This window comes from Ailuropoda melanoleuca, chromosome 3 (genome assembly GCF_002007445.2).
Source record: "Ailuropoda melanoleuca isolate Jingjing chromosome 3, ASM200744v2, whole genome shotgun sequence".
NCBI classification, from domain to species: domain Eukaryota; kingdom Metazoa; phylum Chordata; class Mammalia; order Carnivora; family Ursidae; genus Ailuropoda; species Ailuropoda melanoleuca.
In genome coordinates, this window is record NC_048220.1 from 17,313,937 (window position 1) to 17,335,875 (window position 21,939).

Genomic DNA, 21,939 nt, shown 5'->3' on the forward strand with positions numbered 1-21,939 from the left:
ATGAAAGTGTTCCATATAATTTTTCAAATTGGGGTGTGGTTACATGAATGTAAACCCTGTCATTTATTCTAATAACAAAAGGTTGGGGTAAGTGACAGTGACTAGAAGGCAGTGGAGGTGACAAGCCTCATTCCCTAACGTAATGTGTGCTCTTGGAGAAGACTGCTTTCTGTGGTTCTCAAACTTGAGTGAGCTTCAGAATCACCAGGTGGCTCGATACACACAGACTGCTGGCCCCACTCCCAGAGTGTCTGATTCACTGGTTCTGGGGTGGGACCTGAGAATTCACATTTCTGACAACTTTCCACATGGTGATGCCAGGCTGGGGTCATGCTCTAAGAGCCACTAGTTCTTTTTTCCATTTTATATCCCATAGTGTCCTAATCGTTTCTTCTTCTATGAGGTTTTTGCCATCATAGCATATAATATGCAAACTACTCCACATCTCAGCACTGTCGGGGAAAAAAAGACTCTTCTCTGTCCTCTTGCCTTCAAATGAATAAAGGGGACAAGACAGGAAAGCACAAATTACGGCTATTATCAATAAAAAATCATAATTTATTCTTTAAAATTTTTTTTTAATAATATATAATTTTAAGTCACAGAAATGAGCTGAGAAGGAAAGATGGGTGAGAAATTAGGTGATTCTTGTTGAATACTAATTAGGGAACATTTTAGAGAAGAAGCCAAACAAGCATTTTTGAAACTTTCTGGAAGGGGGTGTAGACCTTGAGCCATGATTCGAAAGAGAGAGTTGGCAAGGCGAGAGCACGTCTTGAGCATATTCTCCCAAGATTGTATATACAGAAATGTTTTTGAACTCATTAGAGAACATCTTGGGTTATTATTCATCATTCCAAAATCTGGGTCTACCTCAATCAGAGGACCCTTTTAAGTGGGCATAGCATAAGACGGTGGGAAGAACGTGGGGCCTGGAGCCAGACTTGCCTGCATTTCTATCATGGCCCTGCCAACCTGCCACTGGCTGGCTCTGTGACTGAGAGGGCCCTCAGGGCTTAGTTCCCATCTATAGGTAGGGCTACCATAGAGAGTCCGTGAGAGGGAACACGGAGCAGGTGGTAAATAAAAACGTGGCGATGGTAGTTGTCCATGCATGCTGGCCACTGTGCTGTGCCTCTGTTTCTTGAAAGTTGAACTTTCATTACAACCACTCTAAGAAAAAGGGAAAGTAAAAATCCCATGTGATATTTAGAAATGGCCCTAGGCGCAGGCTGTATTGAAGCTTGCGTTATGCCAGGGAGCCCCGAAACACCCTTGCAGGGCAGCTGCTGGCCCGTGACAGCACACAGGGCTCATGCATGTCCTCAGCCCAACGGCCCCAGAGGTCTTCGTCTTGTAAATCGTGCACCGGGGTAAGGTTTATTGCTTTTTTACAAAGCCCCCATGAAGTGCAGGGGTTTTTTGTTGTTTGTTTTTGTCTTTTTTGGAAGTTTAGCATCCTACCACACACCTTTGATGAAGGAGCTAATATTACCTAAGTTAGCGACAGATACAGTGGACAGAGGTATAGCAGGCTTAGAGACGTTCTGTGCAGTAAGTACAAGCATTCATGTGATTCTAATATAAAGTACTCATTCCAGTCCATGGCACTTGAATCCGGGAGTCTAGTAGTTAAGTGAAAGAATACAAGGAAATGCCCCCATACTTCCGTGGGGTCGAAGGCATGCTTTGCTAGAAGACACCCGTCTTGTCTCCAGAAGCACCAGCAAGGGTTAAACCGTCAGGGGTAGAACTGTTCCGCTTCCTGCTTATGAATTATGACCTCCTTGCAAAAGCCCCATCTTGGCACTTCAAAGAATCCTTTGTGACAAGCTGAGATCTGCGTTATTGTCTTTCTTCACTCCCCAGTGGCTCAGTGTCCTTCAGGTTTCAACACAAACGGTTGGAAGCAAGTGCCCTTTTTTTGTTCCCTCGGCAGCCTCCTGACTCTGCTGTCCTTCCCTCCCCAACACAGGATGTCCTCTGGGGTTCTACGGAAAGGACTGTGCATTGATATGCCAGTGTCAGAATGGAGCGGACTGTGACCACATCTCCGGGCAGTGTACGTGCCGCACTGGCTTCATGGGGAAGCACTGTGAACAGAGTGAGTATGAGAGTATGACACGTCTAGGTGGTTATTTTCTCCTAGAACCAGTGTTCCTATATGTCTGAAAATATTAAGGCAGGACCTGCAACTTTTAAATTATTTGAACGAATGACTGGTCACTTTCCGGCACAGCTGACTGTTCCCCTCCCAGAGACCTGGCCACCTTGGGGTCCTCCCTGTCTTTTCCCTCACACTTCTTCTGGGGAAGTAATCAGCACTCTGGGTGGAGGGGGTGTGGCTCCAAGGATGCAGACAGAATTCAAGTTTTCCATCTGTTCACCCTGGCTCTCTCTAACTCTCCTGCTTATTTTTGGAACGGGGCTGCTCAGAGCTTTACGAGCCAGTCAGGTTTTCTTCATGGCAGAGACAGAGCCTGGGTCGCACCCTGGACGAGAGTGCATTCTCTGGGGCCAGGCCGAGTGCATGGGTGGCAAGTGGGCTCCCAGCCCCACTGCAGGAGTGGAACCAGGTCCATGCAAACATTGCCCTCCTTCTGACAACCTTCTCTGGGTAGTACTTTTACACCGTTTCCCCTAGCAACTTCTCGTCTTAATCTTTACAACCTTCAAGACGATATATTGCCTTAAACTTTTTTGTTGTAAGAATCCCACTCCGGAAGAATATGTTCTGTTGCAATTACGCATCCTTGTCTTGCCATTTCCGCCCTTACAGCTACGTGTCCTCAGGGTTATAAGAAAATCAGTGTTAGGTACGCAACTAATGAAGCATTGAACTTTACATCGGAATCCGGGGATGTACTGTATGGTGACTAACATAATATAATAAAAAAATCATTAAAAAAAAGAAAGAAAATCAGTGTTAGGGGCGCCTGGGTGGCTCAGTCCTTAAGCATCTGCCTTCGGCTCAGGGCATGATCCCAGAGTCCTGGGATCGAGCCCCTCATTGGGCTCCCTGCTCTGCTGGGAGCCTGCTTCTTCCTCTCCCACTCCCCCTGCTTGTGTTCCCTCTCTCGCTGGCTGTCTCTCTCTGTCAAATAAATAAATAAAATCTTTAAAAAAAAAAAAAAGAAAGAAAATTAGTGTTAAACTGAATATTTCGAAGTAGTCTCTTGTTCCTTTCCTCTGTGACTTTCATTCGATACTTGGAATAAATAATGGTCTTGGAGCTGAATGGACTCACCCTCTTATCATAGATGATAGGAAAGGGGTAGGACCTTTCTTGCTTATCAGAGGAGGTGCTCCTGGAAAAGATGCAGCAAAGATTACATGGCTGTAGGGGCAGTGTGGCCTCGAAAGGTGGGTCAGTATAGGGACTTCGGCAACAAGCAGTCACCCTCTCTCCACCCCAGCAGCACCTCATAGCACCCCCAGACAGCCAAGTACTTTAGTTCTCTTTATTGCTAACTTGGCTACAGCCAAGTGCTGAACCCTTGAGCTATTTTTACATATCTTCCTATCTAGTACATAACCGGAGTGACCTCCAGGAATCAGCCTGGACAGAGATGGCCCAATGTGAGTTTTGTACTGGTCTTCATTTCATCCTGAAACCCATACTGAGTCACACAGTTGTCTGCACACCCTTGTGTATGTAAATATTGTGCGTCTGTGTGTATAAATGTGTAAACATATGTACACATACATATATGCATAGAAACCAGAACAGGCTCTAAACTGACTTTCACTTGGAAGCCAGACCGGTTATGGTCTTATTAAATAGAAGCTGCTTAAGTCCTCCCGTGATTACTTTGAGCATCAAATCAAAATGTTCCTATTTTTGGAGACCCCTCCTGATGCTCATTTGTAAACAGAAACACTGTGTTAGAGCTCCAATAATAATAGTACATTGCCCCCTGCTGCTCATTTTCAAAAAAACGCCAGTATTTGGGGATGATTTTTAGATTTGACATGCCTGTGCTCTTCTTTGAAATCCACACCCAGCTCTTATTAAAAGTGCATCATAAAAATCTCTCCATTTTATTCTCTCACGCTTCACCCTCACATCCTAATTTTGAGCCATTCTATGGCAAATGATGTTCTTACCTAGAAAATTAAAACTTGCCCCTCCCTTGTCCTGGGCTCCCAGCTAACTCAAGTCAGAATGTGCCAGCAGGAGGATCCCTGAGCCTTCGGTAAAATGCTCATGTTCTCAAGGTTGCAGCTCTGGTTTATACTCGTCAGTCTTCCGTCCCACCGTTTTGCCCGGTGGGGTCATCTCAGAAGGCGCTTGCTGATGATCTTCCTCAGTTCCGCTGGGTTCTACAGACTCCTACTTACCCATCAGGGAAGTGGGTGCGTGAAAGCTGAAGGAGTCAGGAGCTGTGGCAAGGAGCTCAGTCTCTGGCTCTGTGCCGCCTGGCCTGTGAGTCCCCCCCACGAGTTGGGGAATTCTGGCCAACTCTAGGACTCCCTGGGTGGTTCCACCTGCACAAGGATCCCCTGGAAGTCCTGCCCTCTAGACATGGGATCATATAGTAAAAGACAGCCTTGCCCAGATGCCCGAGGCTGGAGAGCTTACATTGGACTTTCATCTCCTTCTCAGAGTGCCCTGCAGGAACATATGGCTACGGCTGTCGCCAGATATGTGACTGTCTGAACAACTCCACGTGCGACCACATCACCGGCACCTGTTACTGCAGCCCAGGCTGGAAGGGCGCACGATGCGATCAAGGTAAGGCCACCAGTGAAGGATACCTGTTGCCTCAAATTGTGTAACCACCACGTACCAGCCAACATTAAGAATTGGCACTTACGTTATCTGATGTAATCCTCCTCAGGACGCTGCAAGGCATAGCTGGTTATGTAGTTCCCAGATGGATGCTTTAATGTTGCTGTCCGACAGGTGAGGACACTAAAGCTCAGAGAGGCTGAGTAATTTGCCCAAGGTTGCACAGCTAATATGTGATACATGGCTGTATGTCAGGGCTTATATGCCAGGTTTGTCTGATTCCAAAGCTCATGAGATTTCCACTGTGCCTACAAGTGTTTTCACCTTTATTGAGTATAACTAACCTATAAAAAGCAGCACATACATGCTAGTATACTATACACACACACATACACACTTACACATACACATATAACATTAAGTGTGCAACCTGATAAAATCGGACAAATGCATACACCCATGAAACCACACAATAAAGGACAATAAAGATCGTGATTGCAGCCATCACCCCCACATGTTACCTCTTGCCTGTCCCTGCCACCACTGCCACCACTGCCCCCTTGGCCCCAGGCACCCACTGATCTAGTTTCTGGCACTACCGATGAGTTTGTACTGCTTAGGATTTCATGTAAATAGACTCACACTGTACTCCTTTTTGTCTGATTTTGTTTGCTCAGTGTAATTATTTTGAGACTGAACCATGCTGTTGTATATATCAGTACTTCAGTTCTCTTCTTATTGCTAAGTAGTGTTCCATCACATGGATATATCATAATCTGTTTACTCTTTCACCTGTAGCTGGACATTTGGATTGTTTCCAGTTTGGGGCTATTATAGATAAAGCTCTTGTGAACACTAGTGTATCAAGTCTTTGTATGGAGAGATACTGCCATTTGTCTTGGGTAAATTTATAGGTGTAGAATGATTGGCTCGTATAAAAGGCATATGTTTAACTTTTAAAAAAAAACTTGTGCCCGTGGTTTTTAAGTAGGGTGTGTATCACAATAACCTGAGAATAGTTGTCTTATACACAGTCCTATGTAGGCAATCCTGATTCTAGGGTGGATGGGGCCTTGGGGAAGGTTATTCTGATGGTTCCGAAGCATGGCCCCCGGAGAGCTCCTGGTGTGTGTGGCTTTCTTCAGGAGGTCACACACACATGGGATCTAGGGGCTTTAGAAAATTCATATGGTGTTGTAGGTGCTGTCACCTTAAAGTGTGTACTATGTAGGCATTCCTATTTCATTTCCTTTCATTAAGTAACTTCTACATGCTCTTTGTTTATATTTGCCCTAACAATAGGATGTTATATTCCACAATCACATCATTATGACACATGCCTTGTGATCACACAGCACTGGCCTCCATGCTCTGTGTTTTGGGCCAGGCTGTCTAATAAGGAAGTCTAACCCTCAGAATCATAAAGTTACAGGGATGTTTGAACTGGAAGCACCTGCTTGGAGGCCAGTTTCCTCCTTTATAGATGGTAAAACTCTAGCCTGAGTGCTTAAAGGAAAATTCAGTCTCTCTGAATCAATTTTTAAGATGCCTGGTTTCTTGACTCACAGTTCATATCTTTCCTGTCATCACTGGATGGAACACAAGAAAGAATTATGTAAAACTATAGTTTAAATTTTAATGAGTAAGCTTTTAGGGTGATGTTGTCAGGTGTTACTGGGACAGACCATTCTGTCATAGAAAATAACTGCATAGAGCAATATCTCCCAGGGTAAAAAAAAAAAAAAAAAAAAAAAAAAAAAAAAAAAAAAAAAAAACCACTAAAATTAGAATAAGGCAGACCCTCATCTTGGACCAGATTTACAGTGGAATTATCCTTGCTTGGAAGGACAATTACTCTTAGAAAGGCTAAGGATAGACATAAAATTAAGTTAGGCTGTTGAGGCATTTAGAACTTAGCTCTTCATAAGCTTACTACTGCTTAATAAATAAAGCACAGGAAAGACTAGGTAAATCATTACCTCCAATGAATTCCTGGTCTGGTCTGAGTGTTTCTTTAGTGTTTATGCAAGAAGCTCCCAAACCCTACTGTGAAGTCTTTGGGTTCAGGAAATCCAGTCTTGTTTTTGAGGCTTAGAGCAGCCCTTTTCTGGGCATAGACAAGTCAACAACATCCGCAAATGAAGAATGTTTGTTTTTCCTTCCTGCAGTTTCTAAAGTTTCCAAATTAACCTTTCGCAAACTGAAAATATCCCGGCATGAGCCCAATGGGAGAATTTTGTAAATAGAGTTCAAACATTTATCCAGCACCTTGTCGTCCTTACTCAGATCTCATCTTCTCCTTTTGCTAGCTGGTGTCATAATAGTTGGAAATCTGAACAGCTTAAGCAGGACCAGTACGGCTCTCCCTGCTGATTCCTACCAGATTGGAGCCATCGTGGGCATCATCATTCTTGTGCTGGTGGTTCTCTTCCTGCTGGCGTTGTTCATTATTTATAGACAGAAGCAGAAGGGAAAGGAATCAAGCATGCCAGCAGTTACCTACACCCCTGCTCTGAGGGTCATGAATGCAGACTATGCCATTTCAGGTAAGACTAGTCCCTAGAGCCATCTTACTCCTTGAGAAGGAATATTTCATCCTGGTTCTTTGAAACTGAGACGTGTGGATGGGCTGTCTGTTGGTGCTATCCGTTAGCCTTGAGAAAATTTTATGTTTGGAAAAGATACATTGTTATGGGTGTGCTGTATAGGTCAATAGTAGCAAAATCATCGCTGTTGTCTTCCACGAGGGTTTTTAAATTGGATTCATTATGAGGTTGCTTTAGACCTTGGGAATTTCAACCAGGAGGAAGCTTTGCTGGGCAACTAAGCTTTTGTCATATGTTGGGGACTGGGTGCGGAGAGGAGGAGGCACCCATAAGTCTGGTAAGGTCGTGAAGCAGATCAGGGACAAGGACCAGGTCTTCTGACTCTGGCTGTAGGCTCTTAACAGGGTGCCTTCTAACCTGTCCCTGGGCCCATACAAATCATTAAGTGCCTAGCAGCAAAGTTGTATAAGAAACAGTTTTGTGGTATTAGCAAGAACCAAAGCTGTTCTTTAAGAAAACTCTTTAAAGTCTTTCTGTCACATGTCTCCAGAAATGTAAATTTTTAAGTGACACACTCCTTCATCAGAGGAAGTAACCACTTAGAGGCACTTGGGTAGCTCGTTCGGTTAAGCGCCCAACTCCTGATTTTGGCTCAGGTCGTGATCTCACCCTCATCAGGCTCCACACTGAGCATGGAGGCTGTTTAAGGTTCTCTCTCTCTGCCCCTTCCCCCACCCTGCCCCTGCACATGCTTGCTCTCTCTAAAAGAAGAAGAAGGAGAAACCACCTAAATGAAGGAATTTAAGCACTTAAAGTATTTATTATTTTGGGCAATTACTGCAGGATTTCAGATGGTTACATGTTTATAAATACACTGATTCTGGGAAAATACCTAAAGCAGCTGATTTGCTTAATAGTGCATTTCTAGCACAGAGTATTATGGTGAGAGCTTAAGTGTCTAAAAAAAAAAAAAAAAAAGACAAGTTACAGCAGAAGTAGCTTCAAAGTGATAGCTTCCCAGGTGTATGAGCCCCCAAACAAAGAGGGGTTGTGTGAGGATACTTACACAATTTTCCAGGAGGCAGGTGGGAAGGCAGACACCTGCTGCTTCTAGAAGTTTGCTAACTATATTGGGCAGGAGGGGATTCTGCCCAGCCTGTGATATGGAAGTGGTACACACATTTGTTCTGGTTACTTTGCTTCCCTTTTATCCACACAGGCTTAGGGGAGCCTGTCGCCTTAACCATTTCCTTCTCTTCTTACAGAAACCCTTCCCCACAGCAACGGGGGAGGTGCGAACAGCCATTACTTCACCAACCCCAGTTATCACACACTTACCCAGTGCGCCACATCCCCTCATGTCAACAACAGGGACAGGATGACCATCGCCAAGGTGAGAGGAAGTGACTCCCATGCCCTGAAGGTGGGCTGGGGAGAGAGGACAGGAAGGAGCACGGAGAGCTGCTGTGGGCCAGATGCGGCTCTAGGCACTTTATATCTCTTATCTTGTTGATTGAGGATTAGAATCTCAAGTTCACTGGTGAAAAACCCAAGCAGTGGGGAATTTCATTCACTTCAAAACATAACTCCCCAGGTCGTGAGGGAGGAAGTTGCAGTCACGGTCTCCTTGTCTCCAATGTGCACTGGTTCCGGTGTAGCTCTTTGGAAAAATGTTTCTAATATTGCCTGGGGTTTTAAAATGATGTCTCAGAGCAGACCTTAGCAGACTCTGTCCTGGGTCTTTTCTTTTGTCTTTTCTGACCACCTGTCTTCTAGTGCCCTGTCCGGCCCACCTGTCCTTTCCTCACAAAAACAACTGCCTGCATTGATTTAGGTTGAACCACATGAAATTGCTTTTTTGTAGGTCAAAAATGATCAAATAGAAACTATGTGTCAAGCCTTTCTAATCAGTCTGCAAATATAAATTCATTTAATCTTCACACCGATCCCGTGACTCGAGAGTGATTGTTATCCTCATTTTATAGGTGCACAGAGAGTGTGGACAGCCAGGGCTACTCCCTCCCATACCACTCATCTCACCCCCAGTCTCCTCGAGAATGCTCGGAAATCCCAAACATTTCTTCCTTCCAACTGTCCCAAATTATATTTCCAATCTCCATTGTCTCATTCTACCTCTCTGCTAGAAGAAAACCAAGCTAATCAAATTAATTCCGTTGCAATTAAATTAATGCCGCTGGATTTTAATTATATCGCCTAATAATTAAATAGCACTTCCCATTCCCTAGAGACTTACGTGTTCATCATTGCATTTGTTCTCCTACTTATTCAGGGTATTGCTAAGAAAACTGCTTAGAGTCACTGGTGACTCATAAAAAAAATCATACAGTGTTTTGACAGGAGAGCTCAAACCAAGAGTTTAACTTTTTCAATTCAAAGTTCCACATACATTAACTCAAGTCTAATGGGCACAGAATGACTCAGGGAAATGAAGAATTTGAGGCAGTAGGGGAATAGTCGGGGCCAAGGGACATGTACTCCTGCTGCCCTCCAAGGCCCACCTCTGCCCCCCTGCATGGCCTTGTTGAAGAGCCAGCCCTTGATCCATGCCATGGATGTACTTTTCCACATCTGTAACACTGTGCTGGGCCACGCTGTGTTCTCTTTTTACATCTTTGATGGTTTATATTTTTAACAGTCGAAGAACAATCAGCTGTTTGTGAATCTGAAAAATGTGAATCCTGGGAAGAGAGGCCCAGTGGCGGACTGCACAGGAACGCTGCCAGCAGACTGGAAACATGGAGGCTACCTCAACGAGCTTGGCAAGTTCTCCCAACGTCCATCCTCAACAAGCTCCCTTATCTTTTAGTCGCCTCAGATAGCCGTAGATTTATGATGTGCCAAAGCGACCTACTAGAAATATGCATGAGAAAAACAGAGTGATAGAATTATACCTAATGCCTATATGGGGCTTATTACTGTCCGAGTGGCTTTATTCATCCAACAAACATTTATTAAGGTCCTAGTGTACGCCAGGAATTGATAAAAAGAGACAAGAATGTCTGCTTGTAGCTCCCATTCTAAGTCTACATATGTGAACTTACATGACTCTCACAAGTACTCTGAAAAGTAGGTACTGTTATTGTCATCATCGTGTCCATGTAACAGTTGAGAAACTGAGTCACAAAGCAGTTAAGTCCCTTGAGAAAAGTCTCAAAGCCTATTAAATGGTAGAGCTGGGATTTGAATTCTGTCAGGATTGTACCAGGGTGTGTGTTCCCCTTTGCTCTCTTTTAATATGGGGCACCCATACTTGAAAGCCCCTTCCCCTTTCAGTGAGAAAATGAAGGTATCAACAGGAAAATAGTAAGTCAGTGCTTCTCGAACATTTTGGAATCAGGACCCTTTCACACTCTTGAAAGTTATCAGGAACCCTGAAGAGCTTCTTTCAATATGGGTCATATCTATTGATACCATGTTACAAATTAAAACTGAGACCATTTAAAATAGTTATTTATTGCTTGTTTATAATAACAGTTCTAGTTACATGATAACATAAAACACATTTTATGAAAAAGATAACTACATTTTCTAAAACAAAAACAAATTAGAAGTGTGGCACTGTTTTACATCTGTTGGATCTCTTTAACCTCTGGCTTCAGAGAAGATGGGTTCTCAAATCTGCTTCTCCATTCAGCCATTGGTGATCCCACACTTGGTGCAGCTCTTGGACAACCACCTTGCGCTGAGAGAAAACAAGAATGAAACAGGCAAATAATGTCGTATTTTTATGAGAATAGTTTTGATCTTGTGGCCCTCCTGAAGAGGGGGTGGGGCCTCCTGGACCAGCCTTAAAGAGCTGCTGTGATAGCCCACTGATTGAATGGTGCCATTGCCAAGAGGTTGCCCCTGATTTCAGGGAGGCGCTTGATGAGGCTGTAACAGGTGTATACATTATCTTATAGGTAGCAAACCCTTTCATTTGTATTTGTTTGGTTGTGGGGTGCCTGGGAAACCCAGTTAAATTTGAATTTCAGATAAGCAACAAATAGTTTTAGTATAAATATATCCCAAAACTTGCATGGGGCATACTTACCCTAAAAATTATTTGTTGTTTCCCTGAAATTCAAATTGAAATGTCCTTCTTTTGTGTTTTGTTTTTTTTTTTTTTGTGAATCTGACAACCCTACTGGGTGGGCCCCTCCATGAATCTTGTTTTTTAGAGGAATAAACTGAGAAGCCCAGGAGCTCATGGAAGGAAGAGGGTAAAACCAGGTCTCAAAGGTTGTCTTCCAACTACTCTTCCCCTGCTCTTTCTGGGAACACAATATATGCCAGATCACCTGAGCCAGATGTAGGAACCAATCCTTTTGGGCGCTGGAATCCCCTATTACTATAGAAACACAAAAGTTAAAGTAGGAAAATGAATGCAAGTTCTTAACTTTTATCTGCATTCTATACCCGCATTATCAAATAGCTATGCATTTCTGAACACAAATTATCTATATACCAGATTCACAGTATACTTATTGGTCAAATCATTTAACATCACAGAGATTTTTTTAAGGTCTGCATTACATTAGTAACTTAGCTCCAAGAAATATATGAATTGATATTAGTAAAGTACTGCCTGGCCCTAATGAGAGAAATTTCTCTTATTCCACCTTCACCTGCTACACTTGATCCAGATTGTAGAACACAGTCACTGCAGTGGTCACATACAAACTTCTCTGCTTTTTGTCTCAGTCAGACCCATGGGACTGATTGCTGAGAATGTAACATATTCATTGGAAATTCTGGGTATCCTTCATGTGTTTCCATCCAAGAGCAATTCTGCATGTAATGTCCCTTTACAGTTGTTGCCCAGAAAAAGTCTTCCCTTACAAAGGACAGGGTAAGGCACACTGTGCGTGCTGAAATGCATAGGTATTTGCCATGATGAAATAGTTGTTGTGATGTTGTCTGAAAGAGCCCCGAACCTGACACAAAAGCCCTGAGATCGATTCCTGGTTCTCTTATCTGGCGCCGGACTAATCACCCCCAGGAAGCAGATCTGTTCATTTGTGACATAGAAATAACAATCACATTGTGGCTCATTGTATGAATTAGATTAAGCCAAGCATTTGAAAGCTTCTATCCACAGATTGGAGCATATGGGAGTTTATATGAGGAAACCCGCCTGCTTCCTCATTAAAAGAGCCCCCAGAGAGAACCTGGCAGGGGTGCTGGTGTCACAGTGCCACTCCTGTTCCCTAATTTACTGCTCCTCTCCTTAGCCTCTTGGGGAATGCTAGCCGTTGCACAGCTAAGACCAAGACAGACAGTTAACAAGACTTTGCTACAGTTTGGAGACAGCTGAGTAAATCTGGCAGAGTAGCAAAGACAGAGTTCCTTGATAGGGAGCTTTCAGAGGCCACAGGTCCTACCCATCTTCATGCAGTCCCTTTACAAAGTCTGGGAATCCCTAAGACCACCCTCAGGATCCATAATTTGGCAGAAAGACTCACAGAACTCCCTGCAAGCTGTTCTGCTTTTTTTTTTAATTTTTTATTATGTTAGTCACCATATAGTACATCATTAGTTTTTGATGTAGTGTTCCATGATTCATTGTTTGCATATAACACCCAGTGCTCCATGCAATATGTGCCCTCCTTAATACCCATCACCAGCCTATCCCAATCTCCCACACCCCTCCCCTCTGAAGCCCTAAGTTTGTTTCCCAGAGTCCCTAGTCTCTCATGCTTCATTCCCCCTTCTGTTTACACCTCCTTCATTCTTCCCTTCCTTCTCCTACCGATCTCCCTGCTCTTTCTTATGTTCCATAAATGAGTGAAACCATATAATAATTATCTTTCTCTGCTCCTGCAAGCTGTTCTACTCATGGTTAGAGTTTATCACAGCCAAAGGATACAGATGAAAATCACCCAAGGAAAGAGACACAGTGGGCTGAGTCAAGGGAAGTTCCAAGCCAGAAACTTCCAGTTGTCCTTTCCCAGTGGAATCGTGGAAAATGCTAACTCTTCCTGGCTACAGTATATGACAACATGCATGAAGTATTACCAGCCAAGGAAGCTCACTTCAGCCTTGTGTCTAGAGTTTTTATGAGAGTTTAGTTAGGTCAACATGGTTGACCACCCATGTGGTTGACCTTTCGACTGGTCCATCTGGAGATGGAGCTGACACTAAGTGGCCCAAACCCCCTCCCATAAATCACTTTGTTACACTATTCAGTGTAGCCCTAGGCCCCAGGTAAACACGAACACTCTTACTGGGTGGAATATTCCAAGGACTTCACCTCCCAGGAACTAAGGGCAAAGGCCAGACCTTACTTCGATTAGGTTAATTCACTATTCATCCTTATCCTGCCTCCCTGCATAACTGGGCACTTTTCCCACCAGCTGGGAGCTTGGCTAGACTTCACAGCTCAGACCCAAGAGAGAGGAAAACATTCTCTGAGAAAGGAGGACATTCCCATTTCCTGTCCTACGATGAATGATATTAGACACATCCTCTCCCTTTAGGGGGTGTTCCCTCTTTCTCCACAAAAGTGTGTCCCCCAGGACATCAGAACTCGAGTCTACTATCACTCTAAGGGACACATGCACAGTGGTAGGGGATCATCTCCTTACCATTCTCCAACTTATTTGAATGTTCATCATAAGTTATTACTTTACTCTCTGTTTCTAATGTAAGTCAATAACATTTCTTGAAAAGATCATTGAAGAGGACTTGAAATGCTTGCATGTAGACTGCAGCTGGGGGTCATAGGACACATTCAGTGTTTCAGTCACTGAAACACCATTCATTTATGCAACATCTCAGAGTTTACAACACCTTTTCATGTGCTCTAGTTCTTTTAATGATCACACCAGCCCTGAAGTTTGGAAGGCAGATTTTGTTTTCCTCAATTTAGAGGTAAGAATAGCGACACAGAGAGAGTTGAAAATCTTGCCCAAGTTGTAGTGAACGAGTGATGAAATTGAAGTCCTCTGTCTCAATTCTGTCTTGGCTATGTCCTTTCTATGGTGCGACCTTGAATCAAGTGTACCAATTCACCCATGCCTTATTTTCTACCTGTACTCGTCAGCCTTTCCCAAAGTCACTGTAAATGAGCGGGAGGATGATCAGAATGATATATATATATATGTATTTTATATTCTGAGTGCTGAAGACATCAAGCATGAGCGACCTGGTGCAAAGGTTTGAAAAGCAGCAGCCTGGGTTATTTCCTGCAGTGGGGAGATAGTGGGTGCCCAAACCATCCTCCTCCATGACCTTGGAATATTAGATGGGTTTCTCTTGTTTCCATATCTCACTGGGGATTTTTTTTCTTCTTCTTTATCACAGGAGCTTTTGGACTTGACAGAAGTTATATGGGAAAATCCTTGAAAGGTATGGTGTAAATTTAAGGAAGAAATACATCTATCAGAATCTCATTTAAAAAACGAGTTATCTCAGAGACTGAAATAAGTGGCTTAAAAAGCAAGAGTGGCAGTGTAGAGAAAATGCGCAGGTGTTGGTGTGGTTAATTACCCTACCAAACACACAAACACATTTGACTGAGGTCAAGAGTGTGACCAGAGGGGCATGGTGTTAGAGCCTAAGTCTGGGGGAACAAAGGTTTCCGTTTGCTGGGGAAACACTCATATTTCTTTGAAAAGATACATGACTTACGGGGAAAGAGAGAAATGCAGAAAAAGGAAATAGCAGGGAAAACAAAGAGCTCGGCATGGTTACGTGAATAACTTCATGTGCGCAGTCCTGAGGTTTTACCAGAAAGTCTCACGTCACATGCCTCCCTCACCGTGATGACAGAACTTTCTTGTGCTCCCAGGGGCGTCCACACGTGGTTTCTTGATTGAAACCTCTGAGAATTCAGAGACTATTAGTCAATTAGAACGGAATTGATTTTGAGTGTGAAACAAAGTCAAAATGAAATCAAATCCACAATGTTTACATTGATACTCACCTGAGAGAGGAGGTAAAATTACTTTGTAGATGGGTAATTTTATAGCAGATTCTCTCCAAAATAAGTGGAAAATGTATGGTGTTGTTGTCAGTCTATATAATTATAGAAAACTAGAAAGAAAAAGAAGTAACCTGAGTAAATTAATAGCAAGAAAAAAAAATTAATGTTGTCCATGAAATAGCATTTGCTTTTCTCCCCCATCTCTCTTCACAGATTTGGGAAAGAATTCCGAATATAATTCAAGTAACTGCTCCCTAAGCAGTTCTGAAAACCCATATGCCACTATTAAAGACCCACCTGTGCTTATCCCCAAAAACTCAGAGTGTGGCTATGTGGAGATGAAGTCACCAGCACGGAGAGACTCCCCCTATGCAGAGATCAATAACTCAAGTTCAGCCAACAAGAATGTCTATGAAGTTGGTGAGTTCCCCTAACCAAAGAAAGAACCTAATATAGGAATTTTTTTTAACAGTTTTAAAGTCCTTGAGCATACAGTAACAGTTTATATAACATTATCGAAGATAATGGTCCATGTTTTCAGTGCGACCTGTGTTTTCAGTGACCATATTAATTGGTGTCAAATAAATTTTTCAGAGAAAATAACGTCTAGGAAATTTAAAGTAAATTTTCCTTATCTCTCACCTGGCCATCCATCTTTTGTTTTGTAACCATAGTGACTGTTTGAACACACCTGTGGAATAGCGTATGCCTCACATTAGCTCTTGTGTCGAGTTAGCCTAAACAAATGGGTCAAGGGGATGAAACAGGTGGTTCCAATTCCTGGTTGCATATTCATTATGTTAATATAATGCTTTTAGCAGGATGGAAGCATTTCACTTTTAAATTTGTCTGATATGTTTCTAACATTCTTGGATGTGAATGGGATGGAAATTAATAAGAATTCAATTTAAAATTAGAATTGTTTTGATTGCCCCTTACAAATACCATTTGGGGAAAGTTAAAACACATCAGAGCTGTCACTGGGTAGGTAGAGTAGGGCTATGTATTTTAGGGGTTTTTGTCCTCTCTCTGTCTCTCAAGTTTGTGATTTAAACTTTAAAAAATTCTCTATTACTTGTAAATGAAGTGACTAATTTCACTGTAGTCACTAGTCATTAATTTATGCCAGAGACATGTCACTGAAAAGATAAACAACTATTCTTAAAGAATTAAGACAGCTTTTTTTTTTTAATGGAAGGTGTAGTGACCTAAATTTATTTTTAAAAGTCATTTACAATACCACTTTGAACCATCTGGTAAACCCACCACTTTAGCATGGGAACACAACTGAGAGCCTGGGTCCTGGGTCCTAAAGTGAGTTAACCTGGAAGGACCTCAGTCTTCTCACTTATCCCCATAAGTGTTTGGACTGGATTATCTACAAGGTGCTTTTCAGACAATGATTCACATCCAGGGTTTCTGTATAGTCCCTGGATGTCTTCATCCCAACCCTACGGTCACGTTTTTATTCAGAACACCATTGTGTGCATCAGCTGGTCTAACAGCCGTAGAGTAGCCACCTCGATGTGATTATAAAACCATCCTTTGTTTCCTAAAATGATGTTTCTTTATATTTTTAGAAGTGCTCCTCTTATATGTTTGAGATTTGCAGGAAATGCCATATTCTATTCTTTTTAAAATTTTCCATTGCTGATAAATTAATGTGTCCCTGGTTGTCACAGAACCTACAGTGAGTGTTGTCCAAGGAATATTCAGCAATAATGGGCATCTCACCCAGGATCCATACGACCTCCCAAAGAACAGTCACATCCCTTGCCATTATGACCTGCTGCCAGTCCGAGACAGTTCATCCTCCCCCAAGCGAGAGGATGGCGGCAGCGGCAGCAGCAGCAGCAGTGAATGACACCAAAGGACTGCTCGGTAGCCGCTGGAACAGTGTCTAGAACTGCAGTTCGGTTCTTCTCCATCCTCAAGTTTGCCACCTTAGGTGAATGTTAATCTACTTGGTAGGCAACTGTTGGACGTGAACCAGAAAGCTCAAAGCTGAGGCTGATTGACCGTAGGTCCTTCTTGTACAGGTGGCTCAGAAGGAGAGATCAATGTGATTTTCTACTCTTCTTAGTTTTAGAACTGCACTCGTGAAGCATGACTTCCTATAAAATCTGGGCTAAAAGCATGAACATGCGGAGGTCCTTGGGAGGGAGTCATGGGGTGCGGTGGCCGTTGGCATTATGGCTTGAACGATTAAAATTTAAATATTTTCTTTCTCATTTGCATTGCAGAGCTGTACCGAGGATTGTGCAGTTTACCATAAAATCTAGTGCGAATCACTTAACATGTAGAAGAGAAGGGGCATATAATCGAGTCCTTATGTTTATTTTTTCAGCTGGACTCAAAATTATAGGGATAATATGAACCCAGGAAGAAATGTTCTGTCGAGTGGCATACCTGGAGAGACTTTGAATAAACTCTAGAATTGGTTAGCACATTTAAATATGAAAACTTTAGACTTTTTTTAGGATGAAGAAATGAAAAATTAGAATTATTTTAGAAATAGTAGAATTATTTCAGGAATCAGTATACAGGTGTGGCTGGCAGAGGGTTGTCTTCTTTGACCCTTGGCCCACTTTTGATCCATGACATCATTCTGATCACTGTCCCCATCGTACATATTCACCACTCAAGGTCCATAACATATCAATAATTATTTCATAAATATGGATATGAAATAGTTTTATTTTTGACAGACTGGATTGAACGAGTGTATAATGATTGGAAAAGGTTGTAACTTTTAAGTGTAAGAAGACGCTTCGGTTTTGTAAACCATTAGTAACACATGCTGTAATATAGAATTAGCAGAAAGTTTTGATTAATTTTTCCCTAGAAGTGACCGGAATATTTTTGTGCATATTTGAGAAAAGGGCACTTTCCTTTTATTAATTGTTGATTTAGAGAAACTATGCTTAAGCTGGTCTTTTGCATTGCTAATATGACGTGTACCCCATTTTTCATTAATTTGTATTTCCATTTTTAAGTTGTATATTCTATGTTTTGTAGTGCTTGGATTGTTAATGAAAAATATTATATTATATGTTCATTGTTTCTTGTATTATTGCCACTTATCTTTTTGCTTGATAAAAATGCATTGTTCTTTTATTTCTTTTGGAGGGAGGAGATGAAAGTATATAAACCAAACCTGTTAAAATCGGTCTTTACTAAAATAGTAAAGTAACCATAGGTGAATGGCTTATAATTGAAATAGAGAAGCTTTTTAATATTCCCAAATGGAGCTCCTTTTGATCTGTGGGTTCTGAGTCTTGGTTAAGCCAGGGGGTGGGGGAGGGAAGAGCTCTTGCTTATTGAGCAAGTACTACAGACTGGTCTTACTGAAGACCTTCATTGGGATGATCACACAACTGATCACCCAAACTGGGACACTTTTGAGTGTGAATGAGGGCATCATTAATATTTAACCTGCAATGGGCTTAAATCTGGTCAGTCCCAAGCACCAGAACGGGTGCTCATCCTCTGCACACCTGGCACACACTAACATTTTTCACTTCAAGGTAGTTGTCTCAAGAGAATGCCAACACGATGCAAGAAAGCCGGTGTCTCTTGGACCTGCCTGAGCAAGTGGAAGGGCTGAGAAGCTGCATGAAGAAGCAACTTCATGAGAGGAAACAGTGGCTGTGAATCTTTAAGGACATGAAATCCTAGGTGGTATCTCAGTGAGTCAGTTGACATATATGTATTGTGCACCTATTCTGCTGGTAGTACACAGAAGGCATTGTCCCTGCCAGTTATCGAGTTGGGGTATCCAGTGAGTTCACATCACACACCTCCCCCTGTGATGGTGGTTTGGTCAAGGAGATGATAGAACAAACACACCTCGAACATTCACTCCTTTGATGGCTGTTTCTTGTCGAGAGCCCCAAAGTTAATTCAAGGACATGTGGAGTTACCTGGAGCACACCTTAGAACCAATTGATTCATTCCAACAGTTACCCTTTGGCTGACCCTTGGCTCAAGGGGGTGGGTAGGCACCTAATTTAGACACTTGTGGGTCAGTAGCCACGAAAAGTCCTTTCCGGTAAGAAAAGAATCTTTTTCCCCTTCTTGTTTAAGCATCATCTCTTCACTGCTCCATGATACATTTGAGTTTCCCCATAAGTCCTTTGATAGAGCTATAAAACAAAAACAACTCTTTTTTTTGTCATTACACTACAAAAAAAAAAAAAGCACCAAAACCCTGAAAGCTTCCTGTACAAAGACAAGAGCGTCTTAAGCAGAAAGCCTGGGGAGCAGATGTGGACTCTGAAGGGGCACTGCCCTCCCTCCCTGTGCATTCTCTCTGGTAGACCAGTTGCTCAGGACTGATGCTGTCCAGACACCACATTTGCATCAGAGGCGAGTCTTGCACATCAGAGTTCACTCAAGATTTTTCAAACATCAGAACACATAGAGCATTTTGGATATTATAAAAACTACATGGTGTATTGGGAGGGGTCTAGTTGAGAAGTCAAAACTTCCTAGATATTTTGATCTAGGTTTGGGTAAAGAATGAAAATTAAAAGACAAAAGGACCTGGCAAGTTTTTTTTCCTCGGGACCCTTTCAGATATATCAAATATAATTTAATGGTGATGTCATTCTTCATACACCATGAATCTATTCTCATGACCTTTGAGCTCATTCATTTGGGACCCTAAAATTATTCTTCCTCACATCCTATAGTGGTCAGAGCAGTGAATGAGCTTGGCGATACCAAGGAAAAGCCATTCATGTCGGAATGTCAGCCAAACTCTTCTTTCCCTAGAGGATGATATGTCAGAAAATTTATAAACTAATTGTATTTATATATAAATACATCAAAAGTGGCCCAACTAACAGCCTATGTACTTGCTTTAATATGGAGAATATGTTATTTATGGTGAATTATATGATAAGGAATATTTCATAATTATTTAAAATGGTTGATATAAATTCCTCTCACATGCTATAGTAGTTATGCTAAGAGAGAGTTTAATGTGCTTAGCATTATCTCTATGGTAAATTATATTCATCAATTTTAGGAAAACCAATGTACAATTTTATAAGATAATTATAACCTGTCCCAACCAATTCCACTAGCACAACCACTGTGTGCTGTGAGAAATGCAAACCACTTTATGAAAATGTGGTCCATCCAAAGAGCCACAGCAGTACTTGATAATTATTGGGGAGTTGTAAACCATAAATATTGAAAAAGTTGCACAGGAGTATAACACTATTAATTCATGTCGATATTACAAGTCCAGTTACCTCTTAGAATAAGATGAAGTCATAAAAAATTGCCTTTTAAGGTTATGTTTTTTAAAATAACAAATCTTCTATCTTCGGGTAACATCTTTATTATTCCAACTAAATATTTAATAGATACTTTGACCTTACAGTCTTTACGTCATGGAAGTGTATACAGATGTGCAAGTGTGAGTCATGTGGTGTGGGTGAGTGCTTATTTCTTCACTGAAGATGTACAGCAAACTGTCCTTTTAGGGTCCTCCAACTAGTGGTGACCTAACCCTGGGTCTGCTTGTTTTTATTCAGTAGTTAGTCCAGGCTTCCTTTTGATATGAACAAATCGCAACATATATTTTTAAAAAGGAAAAAAAGTCCAAATACGTAAGAATTTTCCTGATTGTAGCAAACAAAAAATGCTTTCAGTGTGAAAATATCTCTATTTTCCAAAGATGGTAAACTTTGGTCAGTATTAGCTTACGTTGTCATTTATATCACCAAATGAGTTTATAGATTAATGCAATAAACTTTCTAATAAAAAAACTTTAAAGTAGTGTTTATCTCTATGTCTGATTCAATTGCTAATGAGAAGAAAAAACCCTTGTGATCTTGCTGGAAAAATTAATATTTTTTTCATGTGTAGCACCATAGTACTTTATATAGACTCTTAAAAACAATTCCATTTTATTATAGTTAACTGCTCATGTATCTGCTTTCCCTTCAGGCTGCTTGTTCTTTACGGACATAGGGAACATTTTGTACATATTTGGATTCCAGCAACCCAGGTTAGTGGCTGAGAGTCAAGTCTTCTGTAAATAGCTTTAGGTCATCTTATGTGAATTTGTTCCTTAAATCTCGGTAGCTTGTCAATTCCTTATAATTAAAACATTTCTGGAACATCCACTTTATAGCACTGTGTTGTAGAGATCGAATATGAATAAAACATTGCTTTCTCTCAATTACTGTTTATTTACTGAGGGCCTGAGTGCCAAGCACAGTTGGGAATGCAGGAAAATATGAGCTATGAGCTATTTTAAAGTAGCTCTTTATTTAATTAGGGAAATAAATCATTTTACTAATAAATAATAAATAAATAATAAATCATTTACATTTGACTTTGGTAAGTTACTTAACTTCCCAGGGCCTTGGTTCCTATATTATAATATGTTGGAAAGACTAGTACCTATTTCGTAGAGGGTTCATGAGAATTTAACACCTTTATGCATACACAACACCTACTTCAGGGTCTGACACATAGTAGATAGCTGGTAAATGTTAGCTATCATTACTATTATGAAAAATTAGCTAATAACCTGAGCCATTTTATAGTAACCAGATGAACGATAAGGCTGGTAAATCAAAAGTGAGCATTTAATGAATATTATAAAAGCTACATATTTGTGTGACCTTATCCCGATCTATTTTTGTAGTACCACACAATTCTATATACATTTTATTTCTAGAGTGGTGATTTAGGAAAGCAATAATAATATGATT

At 41.5% G+C, this 21,939-nt stretch overlaps 1 protein-coding gene across 4 annotated transcripts in view; it reads left to right on the forward strand.

Annotated features, from left to right (window-relative positions):
• MEGF10 (multiple EGF like domains 10) overlaps positions 1–20,934 on the forward strand; it is a 167,326-nt gene extending 146,392 nt beyond the window's left edge. For all 4 annotated transcript variants that reach the window (XM_002918080.4, XM_019798400.2, XM_034655951.1 and 1 more), the window contains 8 exons: positions 1,976–2,104; positions 4,607–4,735; positions 7,042–7,278; positions 8,544–8,671; positions 9,935–10,058; positions 14,584–14,628; positions 15,419–15,625; positions 16,888–20,934. In XM_002918080.4, coding sequence (XP_002918126.1) covers positions 1,976–2,104; positions 4,607–4,735; positions 7,042–7,278; positions 8,544–8,671; positions 9,935–10,058; positions 14,584–14,628; positions 15,419–15,625; positions 16,888–17,069 — 1,181 coding nt within the window. In that variant the 3' untranslated portion in view covers positions 17,070–20,934. The remainder of the gene's footprint in view (positions 1–1,975; positions 2,105–4,606; positions 4,736–7,041; positions 7,279–8,543; positions 8,672–9,934; positions 10,059–14,583; positions 14,629–15,418; positions 15,626–16,887) is intronic.
• The last annotated feature ends 1,005 nt before the right edge of the window (positions 20,935–21,939 follow it).